The following is a 19851-nucleotide window of genomic DNA, read 5'->3' as shown; positions in this document are numbered from 1 at the left end:
GTCTATTCAACTTGCCCTTCTGAATGAAAATTAAGAGTTCTCTCTAGGGTCCTCCTTGTTACTTAGCTTCTTTAGGTTTGTGGATTGTAGTATGGTTATCCTGTATTATATGGCTAATGTCTGCCTATAGGTGAGTATATACCATGCGTGTCTTTCTGGTTCTGAGTTACCTCACTCAGGATGATCTTTTCTAGTTTTATCCATTTGCCTGAATATTTCATGATTTCCTTGTTTTTAATTGCTGAGTAGTATTCCATGGTGTAAATGTACCACAATTTCTGTATCCATTCTTCAGCTGAGGGACATTAACGTTGTTTCCAGATTCTGACTATTATAAATAAAGCTACTATGAACATAGTTGAGCAAATGTCCTTGTCGTATGGTAGAGTATCTTTTGGTATAAACCCAGGAGTAGTATAGCTGCGTCTTAAGGTAGCACTATTCCCAATTGTTGAGAAAGTGCCAGACTGATTTCCAAAGTGGTTGTACAAGTTTACATTCCCACCAGCAATGGAGGAGTGTTTCCCTTTCTCTACATCCTCTCCAGCATGTGCTGTCACTTGAGTTTTTGATCTTAGCCATTCTGATGGGTGTAAGATGTCAGATGATAGTGGGGAAGGGCTCCCCATCTCTGTGGGCTATGGGAGGGTGATGGATGGAAAGAGGGAAGAAGGGTGTGACTGGAAGAAGACATGGGAGGATGGCACAATCCAGATATAAAGTGAATAAACTATAAAAACTAAATTTAAAAGTGAAAAAAAACAGGGAAAAACAAACAAACAAAACAAAACAAAAATACCAAAAGCCTCTGAGGCTGTAGCAGCCTTCTCTTACCTAAGCACACAGGCAAAAATAATAATAATGCTGATGATATGTAAGATGTTAATTTTCTAGTATATGATTCTGTATAGATATCACTGTGTTTGCCATGAAATTAATACATACCAAGAGTTTCAAGACTATAATATGTATATTGGGATAAGAGAAAAAAATAAAAGATTCACTAGTTATTTTTATAATAGATATAACCTGAGCTGCTTAGACAACCAATGAGGGTTTTTTTTTCTTTTTCTTTCCAAATCAAACATAGAAATTGAAGAATCTCAGTAATTTTTAAATTTTTTTATTTACTTTAGTAATATTTTTTTAAACTTTGTTATTTACTTTACATCCTTGTTGTACACCCTTTCAGTCCCCCCTTCTTTCACTCCCCCCTCTTTCCCCTTTTCCTCAGAAAAAAAGGAGCTCCCTTTCCCATCCAGCCCAGCTCAACAGTTGCATCAGGACTGAGCATGTCCTCTTCCCCTGTGGTCTGGCAAGGAAGTCCTGCCAGGGAGGAGTGATCAAAAAGCTAGCCAGAGAGTCTTGTGTCTGATGCATTCCCCACTTCCCTTACTAGAGAAACCACATGAGGCCTAAGCTGGCCATCTGCTATATTTTTGCAGGAGGCCTAGGTCCAGTTCATACATGGTCCTTGGTTGATGCTTCAGTCTCAGCAAACCCCTCTGGGCCCTGGTTAGTTGGCTCTGTTGGTCTTCTTGTGGCACTCCTGTCACCTCCTGGTCCTTTTCTCTTTCCTCCCGCTTTTCCACAAGATGCCCTATGCATCACCCAATGTTTGGCTATAAGTCTCAACATCTGTTTTGAGGGGCTGCTGGATAGCGCCTCTCAGAGGACTGTCAGGCTCCTGCAAGTTTAGCAGAGCATCGTTCTTAGTGTCAGGGGTTGGCACTCTCTGATAGGGTGCGTCTTTGATTGGGCCCAGCATTGGTTGGACATCCTATCAATGTCTACTCTATCTGCTCTGACTTCATCCCTGCACATTTCCCAGGCAAGGTAAATTTTGAGTCTAAGTTTTTGTGGGTGAGTTGGTGTTCTCCCCCTGTCTCAGTAATGTTTGAGCATAGTGGGAAGTGTGCAGTATTTCAGGAAAAACCACATTCTCTAGTGAAGTTTAAATAAAATGTCTTCCTTCTGTAGGACGCTTGCTGTTCTGCATCTCATCACTAAACCTTGGAGACAAGCTTGGCATATTTCCATTTACTAATGGATAGCTGTCCTTTGGACCCATCATACCTGTTACAATACAGTCTCGAGAAGGCAAACCAAAACCCGTAGAGAATCAATCCTAAATTCTGCTCCTCAGAAGCAGACAGACAGGCAGATGTCCACATTGCCCAAACATTTCAAGCTTTGCAGTATCATAAAGTGATAGATACGGGGTTAGGGTAACTTTGTAATATCCAAGAGTGAAGCAGCCAGAGTGCATGCATGGGTTCAGGATAAAGTTCTCCACAGTGAAGCCTGTCCCAGTGTAAGGCTATCATATGCAAACCTATAGACAACAAACCAACTTATGTGTTACGGTTACTCCTTTAGGCTTCCTTTGGGAATATTAAATATTCACATTGGTAGAGTGTGTTCTTCTACGTGTGGTTTCTGAAAACCAATTGAATAGCTTCAAGCTTAAGCTTCAGGGTAGGAAAAGTCTGTCTAGACTGTGCATCTATAAAATGGCAAATCGGTAATCTCAGAAATTAACTGTAAGTGATGCTGATTGCTCTAGGAACGCTGAAAGGCATGGCCACTAGATATCTGCACAAAAGAAGCAATAAAGAGTTGGGAACATCACCCCTCAAATAATCAGTTATGCACTGAGGTGCTGGTGGTGGCTTTTCTTTATAATTAATTGAAATGCTGTCATTTCATTCTGGTCTTTTGTCTCTTGTGTGTACGCTTGCCTGTGTATATGGTAAGGTAGCTTGAAAAACCAAGACCAGAAAAGGTAACAGCCTGAACTGAACATACTTTCTTCTTTCTCAAACTGCTCTTATGAGCTGCATAAGCAGCTAAACAATTTAGTTAAAACTAGTAGTTCGGATCAGAAGAGAAACAACTAACTGAATCTTCCCAGTGTCTGCTAAAAGCAAAGCAAAACTGTCATTTCAGCTATGTACAAAATGACTCAAGTCCCAGGTTACAAATTTCAAAATTCCTTCTCCAGAAAATCTGTTTGGCCACAGAATCTACCGATTATTTTCTGCTCAAAGACAGAATTATATTTTCTTCCAAGTGAAGCTAGACAGAAATCACTCAAATTCAAAATAAGACAGCTCTGGGAGGTAATCAGATTATCTTAATTGTATAAGCCAAATGCTTTTATATTGTATTATAGAGCAAACAACAGGACTTCAGCCTTTGTGTGCACACAGCCATATGCAGTTCCTCAGAAATGTTGATGTGTTAAAAAGCAGGGAAACTGTCCATTTTTTAAAGTAGATAATAAAGGGAGGGGTGTGATTTTGATCATATCTTCTGACACACCAGTTCAGCTCTCAACTACATCTATCTTTTCAGATGATTTTCACAAAAACTTTATTTTTAGCTTTCTATATCACAATGCACACAATGAAAAAGGATTCAAGGTCATAGCATGCTAAGGAGCTTTAAAAAATTCAAATAGCCAAAGATATTTCTTATTAAATATGTGTAAGCTTCTGTTGACATTTCAGTTTCTGTCTGAGAGACGTTATGAAAAGCTAGTTTACAGAATTCCCCTTTTCCAAATACAATTTGATTGTACTTCGGTAAATATTGGTTTTCCTGGTTATGTTGCTGGAAGGAAAGGTTCAATCTGCTGGGGGAAAATCACAGTACTTAAGCAGATGTTTAAACATCTGTTTCTCAGTAAACAAATAAAAAGAACAGTCCCCCATGAAACGAGTGTCTACTGTGTGACATTGCTTATCCTGCTTTGAGCAGTTGGTTATACAAATTAGAGGGTAAAGCCAGGGGCTTGGAAGAAGTCCAAAGATGAGGCAATGACGTTTCAATGGCTGCTTTTGGGCAATGACGGACGACACTGGGTGTAGAGCCGAGTTCATGTGTGTTCAGACTCAAGTTTATATAAGTCTTAGTAAAAACAGGAACAAAAGATCCTCAGAAGGGCCTTGCAGGCTGTAGGCGATGGTTTTGCTTCAAGTGAAGGAAGGCATGCTGGCTTCTGTGGAAAGAGCCACGAGTTGTGTGTCAGTCCCCGGAGAGGAGGCTGATGTAATGGCGCCATCGCCTTTAGCTCAGGAAGCTGCAGAGAAAAGCCCAAGGGGCTGTGAGCAGACATGACATTGCTTTTGCCAGGCCTCATGTGGGAACACAAAAGTGGGGAATCAGAGTTGAAACTGCTTCCTGCACAGAGGGCCTGAGCAGGGGTGCACTGCGGATGCTCACATGCGAACGCTATCCTCGAGAGTCTGCGTGTGGTTGGTGCAAAGACGCGACAATGATCCCTCTCTTTCCCAGCTCAGGGACCAGCCTGCAGAAAAGTGCTGGGCTGGAAGTCCAGCAGCCAAGCTCAGGCTGGTCATCAGCTGTGGGCCAGAGCTGGCCTCCTGAGTTCTGCCTCCCAGCCTCCCATCCTTCTGTCTCCCCAGTGCGTTTAGCTGTCAAGGCCTTTCTCAAACACTTAAAGTATTATAAATTGCCTCCCTTCATGTTTTCAGCCCATCCCTCAAGAATAAACTTTTCAAAGTCACATTTGTTCTTCAAATACAAAAGTATGCAAGTCTATAAGAGAGGTGTTAAAGAGAAAAAGTTCAAACTACGCCCCTCCCCTTTTGGTGTCAAATGCTTTAAGAAATTCTCTCTGGCCAGGCGTGGTGGCACACACCTTGAATCTCAGCAATCAGGAAGGCAGAGGCAGGCAGATCTCTGTGAGTTCCAGGCCAGCCTGTCCTACAAAGTGAGTCCAGCCAAGGCTACACAGAAACCCTGTGTTGAAAAACCAAAAAAAAAAGAAAGAAAGAAAGAAAAAGAAAGAAAAGAAAGGAAGGAAGGAAGGAAGGAAGGAAGGAAGAAAGAAAGAAAGAAAGAAAGAAAGAAAGAAAGAAAGAAAGAAAGAAAGAAAGAAAGAAAAAGAAAAAAATCCTTCTTTAAGGTCAATTCCATACATAGCCATCATCAACAGAAGGCTTTCTATTCGTTTCATTCTGTACTTACAGGAACATACATTGTTGTCATTGTTTCTGCACATGAACATAGAATCAGACTATGAATATGGTTTACACGCTGCATTTTGTTTCATTTGCAATGAGTAGTTTTCTAAATCGCTACATGGGTACCTGCTTCTTATCTGCTCCAGGAGTTACTTTTAATGAATATCCTGTGACCAACTGTGCTATTTCCTATTGAGAGTTGTCCATCATTTTCCCTATCACACAGACCAGAAGCCTCTATAACAAGGACACAATGTTAAAGTAAATTCTGATTTACTTACTTTAAAATGATGCAATTCAACAGTACACACAAAATAATTTTGAATAGTTCTTTTAAAATATTGAAAAACATGCAGTATGCATTAATGTGTGAAAACAGTAGGAAAGCCTTCCTTTTTAAGGATCGCCTTAGAATATGGTTGATAGAGAAATGCTTCCCATAAAAGCAAAAAACTTTCTGTCATTTCTCTGAGCTGAGAGGAAACCGCGCTATCACATTTTTTAGAACAGTGATGATGTAACTTCAATTTAGAAACAATTCATTTTGTCCAAAGAGACGAAGAAAATGGCTTGCAGTAGCAGTCAGAGCGTTAATCCAACAGCAATAATTTGTCACAGATGGGTAACTCCCGAGAGACCAAATCTCTGCTGTCTTCTCTCAGAGAATCTGCATTTAAAAAAATTTTGTTGCAACCCAGAAAAAAAATTATATTAAGCTATATTCTAATACCGTAGCACAGAAACAAAGCTGAGAAAATAAAGATTACTCAACAACGCCGACAGAGTGAGCACTGGGGTGTAGCACTGAGAGGCACAGTAGCTGATAAACCTAGGACTTCCTCCCCCAAACATTGTCTGCTGCTGAAGCCACAGAAATTCTAGAAAGACTATGTAGAGAGGTGTGGAAGAGATACCTCAAGAGTATAGCCCTAACCACCCCCTCCCCCAACTCAGGTCTTCGGAGTCCCTCCACCTGGCACTTCCTGGATGCAGCGCCAACAACTTTGTGAGAGAAATGCATGGAAATGTATACGAATCACTGAATTATTAATGTCCTTCACACTGGGAAGCTAAATGACGAAACGTTTCCCAAATTAGCTTGACACGAAGATGTGGATTTTGCCATCCACTAGGCTGTCACGGTAGCTGCTGAGGTTCGTTCAGGCAGAGGTCATACATAACTGGCTAGAACATGAAAGGGATCTGCCACGCAGTTCGTAAGGAAACTTGTGTCAGCTGGAATCGGTGGGCATCACCACCCCTACGAGTCGACACACACGGATAAGTGTTCCCAGAGGAGTACCAGCATCTGTCCACACACCTGAGTCTCTGCTCCTTCAAACTGACAAAGGCAATTAAGCTAGGCACAATTTGTGCCTGAAGTATGCAATTATTCTTTGCTTTAACCAAGAGCTGAGAGGGTGCCATTGCTGCTAAAACTGCCCCCTTGCCCCTTAAAGATTACGGAAGTTCTTATGTTGTGTGCTCACATCTATGTACGATTGTCACACTCTCTCCACAGAACCATGTTTTACTCGTTGTCTTAACCCATGTTCATTTTTGCATCTCTTACAGAATGTAGCACAGTACCCTGTACTATGTATACAGTAAACATAATAGAAACAGCATGTATTTAGTAATCATAATTGGAAAATTATACTAAGCATCAAATGTTATTGGAATAATATTATAGATACTATATTATATATATACACATAGATATAATATAGATGTTATACATATAATAATATAGAATAACAAAATACTCTTATAAACGTCCAATACTCATTTGAAGATGCTGTACTTATTACAAAGTACATCTAAGACATGGTCATTAGAAATTTTAAAACCACTACTCAGAAAAAATAAACAGCTTGATAAGTTTGTATAAACTGAGAATTAGTCTCACATTCCTTCGGATAATTATAGTTCCTACATCACATACAAAATTACTGTCAAGAAAAACAGGAGGAGGGGCAGAAAAATATGTACAGAATATTGAAACTTGTACAAAATGTGATATTTTTATTTACATGTATAATTATATAGTTATATATGAATCTTATCTCTGAAAGAGTAAGTTTAAAAATCAATAAGTAGTTACTAAACTATATGTGTCCTCATACATTTTTCTAAAAGGCTCTTCAGAGCAAAGCAGAAAATAACATATGAAGCACCCCGGTGGGAGGGGCAAACTAAATCAGCCGATCTGGTTATAGGTCACTCAGAGGGTCTTCCTTAAAGTAAGAGCTATGTTAGACTTGACCTGTCCATTTGTTCTCACTGGGTTCTAGAAAGAATTCTCAGAGAAGAAGCTGATGAGATCTAGAAGTAGGGGGCCCTTGAGACTGCATTTGCTTATATGTGGATATTAGCTGTTGAGTCCTTGATACACAAGCTACAATCCATATAACCACAGAGGGTCAGGGTCAGGTAGAGGGTAAGAGACTAGGGGGTGAGGGCTGGATCTCCCGGGGGAGAGGAAATAGAGCAGACATCTATGGATGAATGGGGGTGGGGTGGGGAACTGAAATAGGAGGATCTAACAGAGTGGGGGAGGGAAGAGAATGCAAGAAAGGAAGTGCAAGGAGGGACAACTAGAACCAAGGGTCACTTGAGGGGTAGTATGGATATCCAATACAGTAGAAGCTTTCTATAAATTAGACATATTTGAAGAGGCTCTAGATGAAATTGCCAAATAACAAGGGAGACAGAACCCCAACTAGACATATCTTGTCATCAAATGAAGCTTTTAGTACTGGGAATGGGTTACATCAAATTGAGTTGTTGGCCAAGGGGACCCAGGCTATTGTCAAAGCTATTGGTGGTACTCTACAAATTGACAATATGGCCCCATTGCTGAATACAACACCTACATAGCTCACTGAACATAGAAAAGTTGAGCAAGCACCTACCTAGATCCTTCACCCCTACTGACTAGTGCTCATGATATTGGAAGGTACTCTACTCTCTACAAAAGGAGAAAGGTAGATGTGAGCCAAGCTGCAAGCCTTTGATCTACAAAAATAACCTCTAACCAAGAGGCAATGGTACAATAGTGCTACAAAGCTTATGGGAGTGAACAACCAACATATGATTTGACTTACGGTCCACTCATTGAATTAGAATGCATACCAAGAGCTGCTTGGGTAGCCAAGAACCTGGAACTATGTATTCCATGGACCTAGCGGAAAATAAAATACTATTGTTCTGCTAAAGAATGTAGCATAAAATGACATTCTGGTATACTTATTGATCCATGACTTGCTCAGCCATAATCAAAGAAGTTTCCTCCTGCAACAGATGGAAACAAATGTAGTGACCCACAGCCAGGCAATAAGCAGCGGAGAGAGACCTTGGCATACTCAGGCTGAAAAGGGAAAAAATCCCTCTGCTCAGGACTCAGGAAACTCTGTGGAACAGGATCCAGAAAGAGTGTAAGAGCAAGCCTAGTTAAACAGAAGGGATAGAAGAACCAAGGAATCAGGGCCTACTAGGCATAACAGAAGAGGCACACACAAATTCAGAGACTGTAGCTGCGTGCACAGGGCCTACATACAACTGTACCAGATGGGGCCCCATCCCTAACCCAGAAACTATCTCTAATTGATGGCCACTTGCAAAGGAAAAACTAGTTTTCTCTAAGGGCGTCTCACTGGGGAAAACAAACTCCTCTTAAGGGTGGGCTGCATGCATGTCAGCAGATAGGCAAAAGAAAATGAAGTCACCGGCATCTTTGCAGGTTCTTTGTCTCGCAATATTAAGTCAGGGCGTTGCGTTTCTACCTTATAAGTCCTTTGTGTATATATTAAGGTTTCTGCTTTTGTGGGTTTCATGTGTGCATGAATGTGTGTTTACATGCACACACATGTACATCTATATATGTTTTTTTGTGCTTTATCTTTGGCTATTTTTCTGGTTTTGTTATTTTGTCATATTCTGATTTGTATTTTATTTGATTATTATTCCTTACATGCTTGTTTTTCATCTAAGGAGAGACAGAAAGAGTTTAGATCCAGATTTTGGAGGTGAGGGGTAGAAACTGAGAGGAGTAGGGAGAGGGCAGACCATAATCACATATTGTATGAAAATGATCTCTTTAATTTTTTTAAAAAGCATTTTAGAACCAAAAAGTAGCATCTACTATAATTCCCTAAGCCAAGATCAAAACTGTGAGTCAGGACACTGAAGAAAGCAAAGAGATCTCAGAATGTATGTAAGACTGCTCAGAGCAGAACTGGGTCCAGATCCTCAAATGGAGGAAAAGCTCAAACCCAGGTTTAGAGTAACACAATTTCCAGATCATAAAACCAAGCCATCAGAAAGCCAATGGTGGATGAAGGTTATCGTTGGTCTTTTATTCACTATAGAGGATGTAGCAACGAGGTTCACGAGATACAAAGTGGAAAGGCATTGTAGGATGACAGATGGCACCCCCAAATCAGACACGACAGCTGTTTGTCAGTACACAAGGCTTAGTTAAACTTGCAACTAAAACAGTCTACTTCCAAATCTATCTGTGAGAGCATATTGAAAAAGCTCTCAGTAAGACCTTGCTGCTTACCACCCCAATCTATGATCTACCATCATCTCCAACAAGAACACATTAAAAACAGATCTTGTCACATCTCCAAACATGGCTTCTCCCTTCCTCCTAATGTACATGGTGCTAGCTATGTCCTCTATCAAACGCTATCTGTCCTGTGTTGTACTTTGATTTACCTAAGCATTCTCTATCCGGTAAGACAAGTACAAATGCACACTTCTCTTCAGGGCTTTGTCATTCACCCCTGCTTGAAATGATTTCTTAGTCACCTGAACTCTGTGCTTGCTCATTTGACCCCCTACACTGACTTGTATTATTAATTTTATTCCCCATTTCTATAATTAAAAATATTGCTAACTATTCAAGTAGAGAGTGGTTGTACCCAATCACTTTTGATCCTCATTGTTTATTAAACTGCTGAGAAGCAATATTCATTTATTGAATGAACTTAAAATCTGAGTCTCTTACTTATCTCTATGTCTCCCCAATTCCAGAATATGCCCTGTTGTAAAATTACCCACAAAAGGTATCCTGTACCAACTATGACTGATAAAATGTGATCAATTGCTCATTTTATTATTTTCTCAATGTATGTATCATCTTTTTCAAAGCAGTATTCTATGGGTAGAATTAAAAAAAAAAAATCTCTGTCAGCTGCTTGGTGCTTTAATCCCAGTCTGGTCTACAAAACAAGCTCCAGGCCAGCCAGAACAACATAGTGAGACCCTGTCTCAAAAGAAAAACTTGAAACAATTTTCTAAAAAATGAAATTGGGTCAAAACTACAAGCTACAGAGGTGAAGGTACCAACAATCTTTTATTTTATTTCTAAAATCATATGTAATTATATGCAAATCAGAAAATAAAAAATATACATAGTATATAATTTTAAACATTACATCTAAGTTTACCACTCAAAGATAACTACTCAGTTTTTTTTTTACATAATATTGCTTCACTGGATTTACCTCGTGCTGCCTTATTTACACAAGCCATTTCTAAGTGAAATAAGCCTCCCAGCAGCTTTCTATTAAGTGAAACTGCTCCATCCCTTCACCTCAGCTGTAGGTAGATATCTGCCTAATGGAACTCATCATCATGATGTTCAGAAACTAACACAAATCAATAAAATTAGCCAAGCAACAAGCTCTACCCTAATAATTTAAACTAGAAAAACAGAACTGTAGTTTACAACCAATAGGCTACGAATTGGAGCAACTGCAGTGTGCCACAGTCATGTCAACTGTAACCAGAGCTGGCACTCTTGAGCGTGCAGTGAAAGTGGGACAGTCTGGAGAGCTCTGGGCTTGGCGGCACATAATGCTACAGCCCACAAGAATCTGGAGCAGGAAGATCATAAGCCCCAGACTAACCTGGGCTATGTGGTGAGATCCAGGCCAGACCAGGATACATAGAAAAACCCTGCTGCTGAATATTTAATCAAATGAAGTGGTGTTACTGAGTCAAGTAAAAGGCAAGTACTGGAGAGAAGGCTCATAAACTCTTGAGTCCCTGGAGCATCCTGAAACCCAGAAGTACCTCCAGATCCAGACTGCATGACATCAGCTGTGTAATAGCCTCCACTGCTGAGGTTCCCAAGAGATTCCTCTCTTTATGTTTTCTTCTGGAATCCATCAATCCATCAGTGATAGCTTTGTAGGCATTTTTCATGCAATAAATGTATTCCAAAATACAAATGTGATTTAGGCTATTGCTTCTTTGACATCAGTATGCCATAAGGTCATGTTAGGGATTAATGTGCTTTTTCATTAAAAATAAATTTGAACTATCTTATTTTATCAAATCTATTTAATATATCATATTCTCTACTGCTGAACATATAGTTATGTCCAGTTCTAGTCTAATATAAATTATTCCTTACTTGCTAATTTAGGTAAATACTGTCTTTTTCATCTATTTCTTAGGATAAGAGTACATTTCTGTAATATAATCGACTTAATGAGGTCACTGAAATTCTATCTTTTAAGTTTTATGCTGAAAAGTATTGATTAAAATAAGTAAGCTAGAGTCTGAAACCAAGAATGTTATTGTAATTGTGTTCTTTAAGTACAACCTAGGTTATTCAGAATAGGAATGCTTGAAGTGAGATTCCAAGAGCAGACTTGATCGGACCCATGGATTCCCTAAGTTTATATGCAAACATTTGTGTTCCTGTATATATTTGCATCTTTTCTTACACAAGCCCATCAGTTTCATTCTAATGTCCATAATCCAAAGGGCTTAAATATGTCTGACATGGAGACTTGGTGAGTAGATGAACCCAAATCATAACATAGGATGCATATAATGTGCTTAGCATTATACCTAACACATGAAATTTGAAATGTAATCAGTTAAAATTAATTTCATAGGTCAGATTTTTATTGAATTTTCTATTAAAGTATACCTGCTGAAATGATTTCTCCGTGGCCAAATATAAAACAGAAACTTGCTGATCTATACCTAGACTTGGGTTGTTCAAATGTAGAATTTTTTTATTTCTTATACAAAAACAATATATTTTCTGCCTGATAAGGTCAGTGATGGTATTATAAGAAAATGAATGATGTGAATAACTCTAATTTAAAAAATTAATCAATGTATTGTTTTCTCTTGAGCAACTCAATAAAGTTATACTTAGATTACTCTTTATTGACTTGATTGTGGTCATTTTATATTTTTTGAGAGACAAGGAATTTTATCAAGAGAAGAATCACTTATAAAAACTTACTATGCTTTATATATCCTGAGCGAAAACACCTAAAATTTTTTACAATGCACTACGTGCTGGGGACAAATTAAATAATGATGATTAGGTGCACAACAGATTTTATATGAAAGAGTTTTATTAGATGGAGATGAAGAGACAGGGAGAAGAGAGAACAGGACATGATGGGGGGAAAGAAAAGAAGGTCACCCTGACAGAGAAAGGAAAAGAGAAAGAGGGAACAAGAGAGCAAGAGAAGAGGCAAGAGAGCAGAGGTCAAGAGAGGGACCACATGTCAGACTGGTTCCTTTAAGGAACCACCTGGCCAGTGACACATGATGACATCATAGGTTGCTAGGCAACCCAGAAGCAGGTTCCTAAATACTAACACTCTGTACCAAATGTTTTCAGACTTAGTCATTTTTATGTGCACGACTATTTCATCTACATGTATGTATGCATACCACATGTGTGTATGGTGCTTCTGAAGGCCAGATGAGGTTATCAGATACCCTGGAACTGGAGTTTGTGGGTGGCTGTGAGCATCCATGTGCATGCTGGAAATACAACATGGGTCCTCTGCAAGAGCAGTGTAAGCAACAGACTGTTATGGTTCATTTCAGTGTGAGATGCTCGTAGGGTTCATTGGAATTACAGGCAAGCAGGGCAGCTGGGCCACTCTCACCTCGCTAGCTGCTGGTGCCTGCTTGGTGCAGGACTTTGAGCACTATGTAGGTGGTTTGTTATGTCCCTGAGTCCAGGAACAGAAAAGCGGAGCCATCTTAAGCCCCAAATCACTCAGTGGGTGAAGCTTTGTGTCCTAGGCCAATGAGATGGGGGTTTGGGGGAATTGCAAGCTTACAAGAGAAGAGAACAGGAATTTCTCAGGTTTGCACAGTTCTAGAACCCACTCTTATATCAAATCAACATGTTGGCTATTATTATTCTATGCTGGTATGAATTATATATTAAAACTGCTTTCTTTTCACTAGTGCCTTGAACTTATTATCTTATTTTCAAGAGTAGCAAGTGTTCTTAACCACTAAGCCATTTCTTCAGCTTCATATACTGTTTTTGTTTGTTTGTTGTTTTGTTTTGTTGTAATTTGTTTCATGTGCATTGGTGTTTTGCCCGTATTCATGTCTGTGTAATGGTGTCTGCTCTCCTGGAACTGAAGTTACAGATAGATGTGAGCTGCCATATGGGTACTGGGAATTGAACCTCAGTCCTCTGGAAGAGCAGCCAGTGCTCTTGACCATTGAGCTATCTCTCCAGGCCACCATATACTGTATTTTTTTTAAAAGACTTATTTGTTTGTTATATATACAGCATTCTGTCTGCATACATTCCTGCATGCCAGAACAGGGCATCAGATCACATTACAGATGGTTGTGAGCCACCATGTGGTTGCTAGGAATTGAACTCGGGACCTCTAGAAGAACAAATAGTGTTCTTAATTACTGAGCCATCTCTCCAGCACTATGTACTATATTTTTAATGATAAGATTGTAATAACGTTTTTAATTGGCTTATGGTCTCTATTTAAAATATAATTTGGTTGTTTTCATCAGAAACATTTTTTTTTACAAACATTTTTTAATGTCTTTGTTACTGTCTGGCCTACAGTCTAATTCAGTACTGTTACTATAGACATAAATAATCAATTTACATGTAGAGCAAAATTATTTCTTGTAGCCCATAGGGCAATTTTATTTTCAATGTTAATATATGCCTAGGAAATGCTGTGGAAGTGTTTGACGTTGTCTATTGATTATGAGTAAGAAGAACAGCATAACATACCGCATACATTCTGTTGTTATACAAATTCTAAGGCTGAGCTCAGCTCCCACATATGTAAAATGAAATAACACTGATTTAAGAATCAAACAAAGTACATACATGTCCAGTATGTGACATATCATAAATGTTTGATCAGTACTTATTATGTTTGAATATGAATTGGCCACCCTTAGGGAATTTAGTATAGCTTATATACCAGATTGAAGTCTAAAATAATCTCCCAAGAATTTGTGACAGATTTTACAGAAATAGTTCCATTTGTAAAATCCTCAAAAAAAAAATAGAGAGAAAGAGATAGCAAATCTCCAAATGGGAGAGATAACAGATTTTACATAAATAGTTCTATTTGTAAAAATGTTATGGGGAGAGATAAAATATAAAGTCAAAGGATTTGCTTACTCACAGCACACATAGCATTGAAGACATTAGATAGAAAGAAGACCCTCAAAATGTTCTATTTGTCATAATCCTAAGAATCTAAATTTGGACAAAGTGGATCAGATTAATTTAGGTGAACCAGATGGCATTAAGAAATAAATGATTTTTATGAACATCATGCTATCTTTAAATAAAATAAAAAGAGCTTCTTAAGTGAGTCAGTAGAACATAAGAATCCTGCTACAGAAGAGACTTGGTTTAGAAGATGAGATCAATGTTTGGCAGGCTGGAGGAATGGTAGTGGATACCGGAGCTGCCTCAGACTAGGCTGCAAAGGAAGTAAATCTCAAGATTCTTTACAGTGCTTTTATAAATTTAATTTGCAGTGTGTGTGTGTGTGTGTGTGTGTGTGTGTGTGTGTGTGTGTAAGTGAGAAGACAATTTTCAGATATCTGTTCTCACCTTCCACCTGTTGAAGCAGAGTTTCTGCGGTACAATGTATTCTAGGCATATTAGCCCACAAGCTTCTAAGTGATTCTCCTGTCTCTGACTCTTATCACTCCATAGAAGTCATAGAATTATGGATGAATGCCACCACACCTGACTTTTTATGTGAGTTCCTGGGATTGAACTCAGTCTCACAGGTTTACACAGCAAAAACGACTACCTGTGTAGCCATTCCCTGACCCCCAGAACAATTCTTGAAAATGCTGTTTTCTGAAAACAACAAAAAATCTATTTGCTGTGATTTCCTGAATGTAGTTAGTTTTCTTGGGTTGTATTTTACTTTCTAGTATCTTCTGTAATGTTGGATTTGTGGTTAGGAATAATTTGTCATTGAATATCTTGTTTTCACCATCAAAGATGACTGGGAGTTTTGCTGTGTATAGCCTGGGCTGACATCTGTGTTCTCTTAGGGTCTGCATGATATCCATCCAGGCTCTTCGGGCTTTCAGAGTCTCTGTTGAGAAGTCAGGTGTGATTCTGATGTGTTTGTCATTATATGTTACTTGGCCTTTTCCCCTCACAGCTTTTAGTGGTTTTTCTTTGTTCTGTATACTTACTGTTTTGATTATTATGGGGCAGGAGGATTTTCATTTCTGGTCTAATTTATTAGATATTCTGTAGGCCTCTTTTATGCTAATAGGCCTCTCCTTTAAATTGGGGAAATTTTTTTCTATGATTTTACTGAAAATATTTTCTGGGCCTTGGAGATGGAATTATCATTTTTCCTCTATTCCTATTATCCTTCGGTTTTGTTTTTTTCATGTTGTTTTGGATTTCTTGGATGGAAAACACAGGAAATAAATAACCTCGCTACAGCAAAACTAAAAGTAGCCAAGTACACATACGCCACCACCACTACCACCACCACCACAAAAACCATCAAATTCAAAGGATCTAACAGCCATTGGTCATTAATCTCTCTCAACAACAATGGACTATACTCTCCAAAAAAAAGACACAGACTAACAGAATAGATGCATAAACAAGACCTAACAATCTGTTGCATACAAAAACACACCTAAGTCACAAAGATAGACATTACCTGCGAGTAAAGGGCTGGAAGACAGATTTCCAGGCAAATGGACCCAAGAAGCAAGCAGGAGTAGCCATTCTAATATCTAATGAAATAGACTTTCAATCAAAATTAATCAAAAGACATGGAGAAGGACACTTCATACTCATCAAGGGAAAATTCTACCAGGAAGTTATCATAATCCTAAACATCTATGCCCCAAATACAAGGGCACCCACATTTGTAAAAGAAACATTAATACAACTTAAACCACACATAGATCCCCACACATTAATAGTGGGAGACTTCAACACCCCACTCTCAACAAAGGAAAAGTCAACAAAACAGAAATAATGAAACAATAACTCTAATAGAGGCCATGAATCAAATGGACCAAACAGGCATCTACAGAACTTTTCACCCAAACACAAAAGAATTTACCCTCTTCTCAGCACCTCATGGAACCTTCTTCAAAATAGACCATATAGTTGATCACAAAGCAAGCCTCAACAAATACAAGAAGGTTGAAATAATCCTTTGTAACCTATCAGAGCACCATAGACTAAAGCTGGAACAAAACAACAGAACTAGAAAAAAAAAATCTACCCACATATGGAAACAGAACAACTTGCCACTGAATGACAGCTAGGACAGGGAAGAAATAAAGAAATTAAAGACATCCTAGAATTCAATGAAAATAAAGGCATAACAAATCCAAATTTATGGGACACAATGAAAGCAGAGCTAAGAGGAAAATTCATAGTACTAAGTGCCTTCATAAAGAAAAAAGAAGCAGACACACCCAAGATGAGTAGATGGCTGGAAATAATCAAACTCAGGGCTGAAATCAATAAACTAAAAACAAAGAGAACAAAGAATCAATGAAACCAAGAGCTGGTTCTTTGAGAAAATCAACAAGATAGACAAACCCTTAGCCAAGCTAACTAAAAGGCAGAGGGATACTGTTCAAATCAACAAACTCAAAAATGAAAAGGGGGACATAACAACAGACACTGAGGAAATCCAAAGAATCATTAGGTCTTACTTCAAGAGCCTTTACGCCACAAAATTTGAAAATCTAAATGAAATGGACAATTTTCTTGATCGATTCCACTTACCAAAGCTGAATAAAGACCAGGAAAAGAAACTGAATAGTCCTATATCCCCTAAGGAAATAGAAGCTGTCATCAAAAGTCTCCCATCCAAAAAAAGCCCAGGGCCAGATGGTTTCAATGCAGAATTCTACCAGACCTTCAAAGGAGAGCTAACTCCAGTTCTCTTCAAACTATTCCACAAAATAGAAACAGAAGGAACATTACCATACTCATTCTATGAAGCCACAGTCACCTTGATAGCTAAACTACATAAAGACCCAACAAAGAAAGAGAATTTCAGGCCAGTCTCCTTTATGAATATTGATGCAAAAACATTCAACAAAATACTTGCAAACTGAATCCAAGAACACATCAAGGATATCATCCAATGTGACCAAGTAGGCTTCATCCCAGGTGTGCAAGGTATGGTTCAATATACGGAAACCTATCAATGTGATCCACCACATAAACAAACTGAAAGAAAAAAAAACACATGATAATTTCCTTTGATATTGAAAAAGCATTTGACAAAATCCAACCCTCGTTCATGTTTAAAGTCCTGAAGATCAGGCATACAAGGCACATACCTAAACATAGTAAAGACAATAGCCAACATCAAACTGAATGGAAAGAAAAATAAATCAATCCCACTGAAATCAGGGACAAGGCAAGGCTGCCCACTCTCTCCATATCTCTTCAACATAGTTCTTGAAGTCCTTGCTAGAGCAATAAGACAATTAAAGGAGATCAAGGGGATACAAATTGCAAAAGAAGAAGTCAAAGTATCACTAATGATAGTATATGTGAGTGACCCCAAAAATTCTACCAGGGAACTCCTCCAGCTGATAAACACCTTCAGCAAAGTGGCTGGATACAAAATTAACTCGAAATAATCAGAAGCCCTCCTGTATACAAAAGACAAAAGGGCTGAGAAAGAAATTAGGGAAACAACACCCTTCACAATAGCCACAAATGACATAAGGTACCTCGGAGTAACCCTAACCAAGGAAGTCAAAGATGTGTATGAAAAAAACTTCAAGTCTCTGAAAAAAAGAAATATAAGAAGACATCAGAAGATGGAAAGATCTCCCATTCTCATGGCTCAGCAGGATTAACAAAGTAAAAATGGCCATCTTACCAAAAGCTATGTACACATTCAATGCAATTCCCATCAAATTATCAACACAATTCTTTACAGACCTTGAGAGAAAAATACTCAACTTCTTATAGAATAACAAGAAACCCAGAATATCTAAAAAAAAAATCCTCTATAATAAAAGATCTTCAAGAGGTATCTCCATCCCTGATCTCAAGCTATACTATAGAGCAACAGTAATAAAAACTGCATGGTACTGGCATAGAAACAGAATGGTGGATAATGGAATCAAATAGAAGACCCAGAAATAAACCCACACACCTACTCATACTTAATTTTTGACAAAGAAGCCAAAACCATAAAATGGAAAAAAATAGCATTTTCAATAAATGTGCTGGTCTAACTGGATATCTACATGTTGAAAATGCAAATAGGTCTATACTTATCATCCTGCACAAAACTGAAGTCCAAGTGGATCAAATACCTCAACATAAAACCAGACACACTAAACCTGTTAGAAGAAAAAGTGGGGAAGTGCCTTGAACTCATTGGCACAGGAGACAACTTCCTGAACTGAACACCAAGAGCACAGGCTCTAAGATCAACAATCAATAAATGGGACCTCATGAAACTGAAAACTTCTGTAAAGCAAAGGACACTGTCAACAGAACAAAACGGCAGCTTACAGACTGGGAAAAAAATCTTCACTACCTCTATATCTGACAGTGGGCTAATATCCAGAAAATATAAAGAACTCAAGAAGCTAAAGAGCAACAAATCCAGTAGTACTGTTAAAAAATACAATACAGATCTAAACAGAGAATTCTCAATAGAGGACTTAATGGCAGAGAAACACTCAAAATAAATGCACAACATCCTTAGTCATCAGGAAAATGCAAAACAAAATAATCCTGAGATTTCACCTCACACCCAGAAGAATGGCTAAGATCAAAAACTTAAGTGACAACACATACTGGAGAGGATGTGGAGAAAGAGGAACCCTCCTCCATTGCTGGTGGGAATGTAAATTTGAACAACCCCTTTAGAAATCAACCTGGTGCTGTCTCAGACAACTAGGAATAGCGCTACCTCAAGATCCAGCTATACCACCCTAGGCATATATCCAAAACATGCTCAAATACATAACAAGGACATTTGCTCAACCATGTTTATAGCACATGTATTTGTAATAGCCAGAATCTGGAAACAGTCCAGATGTCCCTCAATTGAGGAATGGATACAAAAAATTGTGGTGCATTCACACAATGGAATATTGCTCAGCAATTGAAAACAAGGAAATTATCAAATTTGCAGGCAAATGATGGGAACTAGAAAAGATCATCCTGAGTGAGGTGTCCCAGAAGCAGAAAGACACACAAGGTATATACTCACTTATAAGTGGATATTATACACATAATATAGGATAAACTTACTAAAATCTGTACACCTAAAGAAGTTAAGCAAGAAGGAGCCCCTGGGTAAGATGATCAATCCTCAAGTAGAAAGGTAAAGGAGATGGACATCGGAAGAGAGAGAAAACAGGTAACAGGACAGGAGCCAACCCCAGAGGGCCATTGAAAGACTTTACCTAGCAAGGTATCGAAGGAGATGCTGAGCCTCAAAGCCAAACTGCAGAGAGCAAGGAATCTTATGAAAAAAGGGGGAGATACAAAGATCTGGCGGGGACAGGAGCTCCAAAAAGAGAGCAACAGATCAAAATT

General features: G+C 38.6%; 1 protein-coding gene across 1 annotated transcript in view; it reads right to left on the bottom strand.

Moving 5' to 3' along the window:
- Positions 1–3391: 3391 nt before the first annotated feature.
- Positions 3392–19851, bottom strand: part of LOC132656395 (serine/arginine repetitive matrix protein 1-like) — a 69737-nt gene continuing 53277 nt past the window's right edge. Inside the window, exon 3 of the mRNA XM_060390660.1 lies at positions 3392–4084. Within this exon, the coding sequence (XP_060246643.1) occupies positions 3914–4084 (171 nt within the window). The 3' untranslated portion in view covers positions 3392–3913. The remainder of the gene's footprint in view (positions 4085–19851) is intronic.

Source organism: Meriones unguiculatus, chromosome 9 (genome assembly GCF_030254825.1).
Source record: "Meriones unguiculatus strain TT.TT164.6M chromosome 9, Bangor_MerUng_6.1, whole genome shotgun sequence".
In the NCBI taxonomy this organism is placed as follows: Eukaryota; Metazoa; Chordata; class Mammalia; order Rodentia; family Muridae; genus Meriones; species Meriones unguiculatus.
This window is presented reverse-complemented; position numbering and strand designations above follow the sequence as displayed.